The sequence below is a fragment of the Cystoisospora suis genome, assembly GCF_002600585.1.
Source record: "Cystoisospora suis strain Wien I chromosome Unknown contig_4294, whole genome shotgun sequence".
Taxonomy (NCBI): Eukaryota; Apicomplexa; class Conoidasida; order Eucoccidiorida; family Sarcocystidae; genus Cystoisospora; species Cystoisospora suis.
Window position 1 is genome coordinate 1 of NW_027157086.1, and position 9,273 is coordinate 9,273.

Consider the following 9,273-nt stretch of genomic DNA (forward strand, 5'->3'; position numbering starts at 1 on the left):
GGGGGGGGGGGGGTTAGAGAAAATCCGTTTCCGACGAGCGAGTGCCTCCAGCCCTGACGCGTTCCCGAACGGAGAGCTGGCGTAAGCCGTGAAGGTCGTCTACACAAGAGACGGCGAGGGGCGGCTGTGGTACTTCGTACTGTGAGAATATTTCCTTTCTGACCCTGGATGGTAACACTCTCGATTTTTAAGTGGCGGGNNCATGCGGTGAAGAATCAAATTTGCTCTAGTGAGCGTTCCTTGTTCCAGGGTGTTCTGCGAGCTCGGCCCACGGCCACGCTTGAAGAAAAGACGTAGTGCCCGAGAAGAATACGTGCTTTCGCGCACAGCTACCTGTTTCCGCGTGCCACTTCTGTTGGGAGAACAAAGCGAGAGGCTGTAAAAACTGAGACACCGATTTTAAGGAGCAACTGCACCAGCTACACTGCCCACCGGACTTGAGCTTCCTGGTCGCTTGAGTGTGTACGGGGTACCACAGTAAAGGATTTGAGAAAACCCAGGCTCTCAGTGCCGCTCTCTCTTCCGACACATATTGCTAGAAACCGGATGGCGCACCACAGAAGTCCGAGGAGCTCGTCTACATCACTACGTCATTTCTTGCGTCGGTTCTACCCGGCGCGCAAGCTTTAGTTCAAGCAGCTATCCCGCGACCCCTACTACGGTCATTTCCTATGACGGAGTTTCTTACACAGCGACCACGGTTTGCCAAAAACACACGAGGCGACAAGAAACTTCATGACATACGTGTCACCGAGGGGCGCTTCTCTTCAGTGCATGAGGCGAATTCCCCCTATGGAGCACACGCGGGATGGTTTTGGAAGACCAAACATTCAAACCTGTTTTTTCGTTATCTCTGACATTTGGTCGGTCCTACACTGAGAGCAACAGAAACCCGGCATATGGGTGTCCTTGCTGTTCCCTCACTGGACAGCCACCACCTGGCCACCCCGAGTCAACAAAGTTACTACGTTTTTCTTTGTTAGAAAGCACCTCGATTTCGCTGGAGTGAAGAATACCACGAGATTCCTGACTCCATTTTTCGCATATGTGGAGTCATACATCTGTGGAAGACAGAGCCCGAGTGCCCTGAACCGGCCTCAGGCCCACTGACAATCGTGTGAAGAAATGCAGAGTACAGACAAAGACGCTTTGGGTACGCCAAGGTCTGAAGAGAGAAGAGCAGTAGTGGGCTCAGCTGTCCGCCACATGAAGGAAACCCCCAAACTTGTGATGCTGATTCCGGTCGCTTTTGCCGCTGTTCCCTCCTTTCATCCACGACTTCGCAGCTGGTGCCTGGTGGGAGAGAAAAAACATACGGTCAACCTGTCGTGTACTACGCAGCGTCGTAACGTGACCATCCCCGACGACAGCCCCGCATAAGAGAGAATCGATGCTGCGTAGCACGCGATCGACTCCTTACCCGTCACAGTGCACGGGACATAGGAACCGTGGGGTCGGTCTTGCAGAAAAATTGACTAGCTTTCATCAGTGCATGCATTTCGAGCTCTGCAGAAAGAGCCTACTAGGTTTCTTTCTACACGAATCACCCTGGGTATCGTAAGATTTCACAACACTGCCAGACGAAGAGATCAGCGACAGCAGCCATACCGTGTCTGGCAGGAGCACTGTGTACCTATCTGGAGTGAGTCACATACGAAAAGAATCTTGAGATTTACGAATTCTTATACATGCCTCCGGACAAGCTACAGAAACCTCAATGGATACGTGACACACTGGAGAGAAAGAACAGAGAATGCACGGGTCTTACCTGCATCTGACCAACTGGAGACGGCCGTCTCGGGTGCTCTTCGAGGGTGTCAGTCAGTTTCTTAGAGTTCATGCCACCAGTCACTCTCTTTGCCCCGTCAGACGAGTCCCAGCTACCTCGCAACCCAGCAGGCTTCTCGTTTTCATTGCTTCCAAAGCTATGCCTTCCTCCTGTCCGGAGTGTCGCCGATCTGTAGGATGACCCTAATGGCTGCGTTGATGAGGGAGAGAGCGAACCCGCGAGCCCAAGTTCCTCCTCACCACCTCCTTGTTGTTCGCCTACTTGCCATTCAAGAGCTTCCCTTAGTTTTCTGGAGAAAATAGAGAATACAATGGGACAGTTCATGAGTCTCCGCACGACAAGACATCTACCGCTGTCAGTGAAGTAACAGCAAAAGATTCATGCCTGCCAGCCGGCCACAAGGAAGAATAGCTGGCTCAAAAAAGGCCATCCAGCCTGCTTCTTTCCCCTTCAGAAACACCTGGGAACCATCATGAGGAAAATGTAAACGCGATAACTGTTGATATGCAGAAATCTTCTTCCCCGCTAAGTGATGCTGACTAGACTTCCGGGCTTCAATGGAATTACCCCACAGGGGCGCACACGAATCTTCTCACTGCTCCCGAATCCCGACACAACACCCGAATACGGTCGGACAGAACATGACCTCCACCTTTCTTCTTATACAGCTATCACTCAGACAGCTTTAATAGAACCCGTCTCTTAAACTAAAAGTAGTGAGGGAAAGGCAGCCCAGGTGTTTTATAGAGTCTTCCATGATCGAGTCGGTCGAAACATTCGACTGAGACACCACGACCAAGGAATGAGAAAATCCGCGTTTACTTCGTGAGAGTTTTGTTAGGAGTAGATTGAAGGTAAGATCTGTTCTTGTCCGTGATATCGTGGAGGATAGAATACAGCAATCTATCTGCGGTGAGACAAGCTGGACGTCGTCTACGCCAAGAAGCCTCCTCCCTACTCGCTCTGAAGTCTTGTATCGCCTTCGAGAGACTGACGCGCGTGTGCAGCCACCCCAGGCATCTTGAACCGAATCGCCACATCCAGGGCAGCAGGGTGCAGCTGAGAACAACAAGCAAAATACAAGAGCCGGGGAAATACGGGGACCATGACTGGCCGGCCGTTAGCCCTCCTGATGGACTACCGGACTCTGTGCGTATCGTTCCCTCCTTAGACCCTAGCGTAAGCAAATTACTGCCTCACGGTTTCTCAGAACGGGGCTTCAGGAGGAGGAGGAGGAAGAAGAGGAGGGACGCGACGACGTCTCAAATAGAAACAACACGGGTCGTATCAAGAGCTTTACTTTTTCGGTGAGGGCATTCATATACATTTTTCACATAGATATCCCTACAGATACATATATACATGTGATATGCAAATCCTCAGGACGTATGCGGGTGCTGGAATGCTGACCGAGTGTCTTCTTCAGAAAGGATACCGTGGAGTTCACAGAATACAGGGGCATTGTAGTCCAACACGCGGATAAGGAGTTTTCTCTCAGGTCGCGAAAGAAATCGCAGACGAGGAGATATTCCAGATAACTCCGATAAGATGCTTCCTCATCATCATCAGTGGTCTGCCTAGTGATGGGCTGTCCTGTTCTTTGTTGAGTCTCACAAACGTCTTGTGGCCTTCTCTTATTGATCCTCTTGTGTAACGGCCCCATTGAGAGAGATCCTAGCTAATCAACACCCGATCCCGGATCAAGCGACCAACGACGCGCACGCACTTGAGATCCAGGAACCTACGTCTTCAAAATCTTGCCAAGGAAATTGTGTCCCTAGAGCAAGACCTGTTCTGCAGACAGGTAGAGAGCATCATCTAGTACTAACGCACCGACTCTGAGGACGTCTATCTATCGGTCAACACACTGAGCTTTCTTCCTCTACTGTCCACCCAAAACCATACATGCGCTAGACAGAAATCGTCCAGTTCCTCTCAACGAACCCTGTCTTGTACTTACCCTGCGATCTTCCCTACAGACAAGGAATTGTCTCAGGGCATATCTGTCATGTGTCTTCATCAGATTCGTGAATTTCTTCTCCGCGTCAGCACTTTCTTTTTGTTGCTCCATCTTCAGCATGTCCTGCTGATTCTCCGGTCCACCAGCTCCGCCTCCCGCACCCCCTCCTTCCCAGTTTCGAAGGGCAATACACATCAAACGCATGACCACCTCATTTCTCCAGCGAATCTCATCAAACTGCTGCCAAGGCACCAATGCAGCCTCACCCATAGGTAAAACTGCGGAAGACGTAGACGAGTTCCCTTGCCCATCCTTCACTCCTCTTCCTGTCCCAGAAGAAGATGATGAAGAGGATGCCACGATACCTTTGAGATGTTTGTCTTTCAAAAGAAGCTGTTGCCATCGAGGATAAGGCCAAATATCTGTGAAGGGTAAACGGAGAGGAAGGTGCTCCATTGTATAGCCAAAGAGGGGGCTAACTTGACTACAGTTAGGCTCTTCAGGAGGTGGTGATGAATGAAACCAAGAAGAGGATGAAGAGCCGTGAGAAGGAGAGGAAGATGACGTTCCCTCATCCGATTCCTTGAGGGATCCAGAAGCATCTGTCGTTGATGCTTTGGAATGCGACTTCAAGCGGATGACCAGAATCTCGCCCTATACACGAGAGGAAGTGAAAGACAAATCAAGAAGAGGAAACGGTATAGCAGAAGAGTCGCTGCCGTCAGGGCTCCTAAAACACCAGGAAGTCGGGTAAGAATCGGTTACGCTGATGTAAAGAGAAGACCAGCAAAAATGGCTGCCGCAACTCCTCCATCCCCCCAAGACTACCTAACGTACCCGCGCACTGCAGGCTCACAGATACCTGAAAGCACAGACGTATCACTTCCCTCGGATACATATATACATATATATGCATATGTACATGCGTGCAGTAGTAGGTGTTGCTGTTGCAGTTCTGTAAGTAAGCGGCATCGAGGAAGAAAGAGCCAAACTTATTGCGTGTTCCCATGGATATCGCCTTTCTTGTCCGCCAAGAAAAGCCGCACATGTGTCAGACATTGGGACGTGAACTTAAGGTTCCACTGCTTACCTTGACTTCGTCAACGTAAAGAGGCCAGAACTTGATCGAGGAGACATGACGAGGAGTCTCTTCAATAGATTCGCCCGCAGCCTCAGAGAGATTAACAAGAGGCAGCCACGACAGACGGTAGGGCACAGGGCCCTCTGTAGCTCTCCCCCAGGCAGGCATCAACCCCCATATTTGGCCTGAGCGAAGAGAACCAAATGAAAGCCATAGAGAAAGAAGGGGAATGTTGGCGTGAAGAAATAAGAAGCCGATTTGAAGCACTTCCATCGTCACTCCCCCTGAATAGTGCAACTGGCACATGCAACACCGTCTAATACGTCAGACGGGCGGTGTATGACTGAAAAGAAGGAAGACGTACATCATCGCACATACAGGATATACACGTTTGCCTACGTGTACTTCTTCTCAAATACTTCCATGCACTGTCCCTTGCAAGTCGCGAAGACCGGAGTCTCAGCTCCACAGCGACACGTTGGGTTCGTCAGCTGATTGTTTAACTCGAGGTCTTTGAATGATAAGCCTACGTTGTCCAGAATGACGACCTCAACTAGGAAGGCTCTCTACATGCTGGCCGGTGCCAGACCCCTTAGGGCCCGCTGCTGAGGATTGACAATAGACTCGTGGGACTACACCGTATATAAACTGAAAGCTTTTGCACGGGGTGTGTACGAAATGAGTTGTCGAGCCTTCTTATCGTAACGTAATTTTTAAAGAAAACCCAGAGACACGCGTAGACACTAGACAAAGACGAGTGGCCGTCAAGTACGAGTGCCGACTCTTGAGTGGACTGCCCACGGTTCTTCATCTCAGCTACTGGAGGAGTGGAAATAACTGGAAGAGAGAAAAAGCACTTCCCTCAAAAGAAATGAAAACGACTAGGGTAGCAAAGACATCGGTAGCGAACCTGAGGTATCCTTAATAGCCGCCATGCCGCCAGTTGAGATATTAATCCAATCAAGAGGGTAGTCAAGAACCAGTGGGCCTGAACAAAGCATTGGCATTCCCAAACAGAGTCTATGCCTGTAACTGCACACACAACGTGTGTCGGTCAGAGATGTAGACATGAAGGTCATATAGGAATTGGAGCGCCTCGAGAATGCCGTGAAGGACAGGGCATGCAAGCGGACGAGCCTTACACGAAGACCGTCACTCCATAGAAACCTAAGTTTCTCACAGCGAGCGAGAAACTCCGCTAGACTGTGTGATGCCTTCTCCCACCTTAGTGACAGCCGCCGATACCACTTCCTTCTCCAGGCACAGCTTTGACGAGCCTCTTCCTCACAGAAAAGCCTCGTTCCAAGATGTGCCTTGGTCCCGATGTTCACAATAGAGATACCTGCCTTTCTATACCGCCATCGAGGCAGGTGCCTTGCACCCCATCTACTAGGAAACAAGTACGGGATCGTTTCGATCTTCTATGCTGCTAACAAGCATTTTGAAATTGTGGTCGTGGCGAATGTGCCTTCCAAGCAAGCAGCAGCCTCGACTCTCTTTCTTGAGTTTCCTCCTCTAACAGGTGAGAGCTATGCTGTCCTTTACCTTCATGAATAACATCGATCGATGGAAAGACCTTTGCGAGAAGTCCAGGGAGCTGAGAGATCCGATCTTGACAGCCGAAAGGAAGTAGGTAAGGTGACGCCGGGGAAGATGGAGTGGGGTGTATATGAAGAAGAAGACATGTGTAGAATCGTTTCTTTTTTGAGGTGGTCTTTCTCAGTCTCTCATATCGACGACTTTGATTCTCTCGCTGTTCCCTACTATTAAGCAGCTCTAAGGAAGAAGTAGAGGTCTCAAGAGATGACGTCGCCATAACAACAAATAAGAGCTGCTGACTTGCACATAAAGCTACAGGTACACCAGGAAGCTTGGTGAGAGAAAGTGTAATTCCACTTGTGGCAAAGATTCGAAGAAAATCGCATGAGGTTGTAACAGCTACAAAGGAATCGCCAACTGCAATTCCAGTAGGTTTCTCCAGGGGAGGTAAAGATTTCGTCCATTGAGAGGAATCTTGTAAAGACCTAAGAGAACAAGAGAAGAAGGACCATACGAAACCCCTTCAGTGGGTGAAAATTATGTCACCTAAGTGTGAATGCTGGCTAAGACGAACTCGATGATGTCTCGCCCAAGTCACATAAAGAAGAAGACGAAGAACGAAAATACAGACGGACTCCATCGATATTCACAGGGTCTCCGATCACAAGTAGAAAGAGAGGGGAAGGAAGGAGAATCGGAAAGCCCGATTTCTTTGTATATGTGTGGCGAGATAGAAGGCTCGAGTACATGCCACATAGCTTCCCTCGAATGATATTCTCTACATACTTCGGCAGAAAATCCGTCAGGGTCAACATAGGCGTCTATTACAAATCAACCAACGCAGATGATGGCAAAGAAAGAAGGCAACAGATGACAAGAGTCAGGCAAGGGGCGAAGGGAATGGAGAAGTAGTCAACACGCTAGAACACAGTATCGGACAGATAACTATCTTTAGAAAGGGGACTGTTTGCAGAAATCTAGAAAGAAAGAAAGTTCTTTTCAGACTGATGAAGACTTATACACAACCTCACCTGAATTCCACTCGGCTAGGTAACGGGGGACGCCTCGTGCCTATGGAGGCTAAAGCTACGCCAACTTTACTCAGGGCGGCCATACACGCTCCAGTATAGTCAGCGATTCTCTTCCGACTTGAACCCGATAGTGCGGCGGCAGGTGAGAAATTGAAGATCTCTAAAACCGTCTTTCCTGCGCTTGTAACCTTTGACACATGGCCGTGTTGGTTCCAGAACAAACACCTGAAGAAAAGCAGAGAATCAACCCAAGCTGTGATCTACATGCAAGACAAAGCACATGCCTCCTTCCCGTCGGAATCCATCGCGCTTCCGAAGTGCAAGATGAGGAGTAGGAAGGAGGATAGAAACGGTAGATACATGCATGTAGTGATAGAGAGAGATACCGAGAAATCGTCAAGACGATGTGAAAATAGTTAGACAGATAGTACGAGGGATGTAGGAGAGCTTCTTAAGTCGAAGCGTAGGAGGGAAGCATCATACGTCAGTCAGTCTGTCTTCTCTCTCTTTTCTTCGCTCAGCATCGGTATACGGTTAAGATCGCTGTGTGTGTACGCACATCAGAGTGTGGGCCTGCCTTTCGAACCTTAAAGAAGTGACTCTCCTTCGCATTCAATGGCGAATGCTGTTCCCCCTCTCAACGTGGCAGTGACTGATTCACGTCTTCGCAAACGGGTATCAACAAGAGCTTCTGTCTATCTTCAATTTATCTGTATACATATATGTGTATAGGAGCCAAGACTGAGCTCGTCATCTAGGGACTCTTTCCCATTCATGTGGGTTCATGAAAAGAAGACAGCCGAGAAAGAAGCTTGCTGAAATGTCTGTGAAAACTACGCGGGCGACCTTTTTGTCAAAGCATAGAAAACCATGTTTCTAGGGACCGCCGCCTGGAAAGCGACAGACCGGTCTTCATTAAGGAAAAGGAGAGGACGTGTGCGACGGCCATACCATGGCTTTGCCGCATCCGCTGGTTGCTTGCACATTCCTGGAGCAACTACGGGTGCGACTTCTCGTGAATCTTCTTCACTCCCGTCTTCTTCGCCTCTCCAAGAGAATGCTGTCTTTTGACTGAGAGCGCGACGTAGTTCATCTCGAAGGCGACGATTGTCATGCTGAAGTTTTCGAGCCCGTCGCAGAGCTTCCCTTTGAACTCTCCGGCTCTGTTTCTGAGCTGCATACATTTTCACGAGAGCCATTCTCATACTTTCCAAGAGCTCTTTTTCTCCCTTTCCTTCGTTTTGACGGTCTTTCTGATCTGAATCCTGTTGACTGGGAGACTCAGAAGCAGACGCTGAAGACGAGGAAACAGAAAATGATGTGGATGAAAGTAACGAGAATAAATTTTCTTCTTCCGAGTCAACCGCATTGAGCTCTTCTTCCTCGCCTTTATCTGGGTCCTCATCCGACCCCGACTCATCCATACCGTTTTCTGAAGAAGAATGTTCGTCAGAGGACGACGATACTGAAGACCCCGATGAAACAATAGAGGGAGACGCGACATCATCATCATCCTCACCGTCGCTTTTCCCTTCTCGAGGCGAATCCATATCTACGAGGAAACAGCACAGACGCCATAGAAACCCATTATCAAGTAATCACTTTGGCTCATTTCATCTTCTCGTCCATCTTCCTGTCCACGCCTAGACCTCAGCTCCTCTGGGCCGCGCTTGTCAATCTATTCGTATTCAAATCGCAGAGAAATAAATCCAACCACATATATAACACAGGGCCGATGAGATAGATCGTCTATGCGACTACTACCACTACTACAACTATCAGTCGCCTTCCGTATGCCAGGAACACCAGTGTACTGACAGTCTGTTGTCCCAGGTGTCTTTCTTCTCTCTTACTAGGTGGTACCCCCCCCCCC

General features: G+C 49.3%; 2 protein-coding genes across 2 annotated transcripts; one reads left to right on the forward strand and one right to left on the reverse strand.

The window, feature by feature from the left end:
* Positions 1-24: 24 nt before the first annotated feature.
* Positions 25-362, forward strand: CSUI_007911 (uncharacterized protein). The gene has a single exon (XM_068068054.1). It carries the CDS (start codon positions 169-171, stop codon positions 295-297), a length of 129 nt encoding a protein of 42 aa, XP_067919969.1. The 5' UTR covers positions 25-168; the 3' UTR covers positions 298-362.
* A 403-nt stretch (positions 363-765) lies between these two features.
* CSUI_007912 (uncharacterized protein) lies at positions 766-8,952 on the reverse strand. The gene is made up of 9 exons (XM_068068055.1): positions 8,352-8,952; positions 7,401-7,625; positions 6,376-6,854; positions 5,741-5,818; positions 4,840-5,015; positions 3,750-4,403; positions 2,748-2,848; positions 1,769-2,078; positions 766-1,293 (listed from the first exon to the last, which is right to left on the reverse strand). The coding sequence occupies exons 1-9, from the start codon at positions 8,948-8,950 to the stop codon at positions 1,192-1,194; spliced, it is 2,724 nt and encodes a 907-aa protein (XP_067919970.1). The 5' UTR covers positions 8,951-8,952; the 3' UTR covers positions 766-1,191.
* Between the last annotated feature and the right edge of the window lie 321 nt (positions 8,953-9,273).

Excerpts from the sequence above, each read along its gene's own strand:
- CSUI_007912 (XM_068068055.1), bottom strand. The coding sequence starts at position 8,950 with ATGGATTCGCCTCGAGAAGGGAAAAGCGACGGTGAGGATGATGATGAT. Across the intron at positions 2,849-3,749 it reads TCTGTAGGGAAGATCGCAGG|CTGCACCCTGCTGCCCTGGA; the intron begins GTAAGTACAAGA and ends TGTTGTTCTCAG. Across the intron at positions 2,079-2,747 it reads GATACAAGACTTCAGAGCGA|AAAACTAAGGGAAGCTCTTG; the intron begins GTAGGGAGGAGG and ends TATTTTCTCCAG.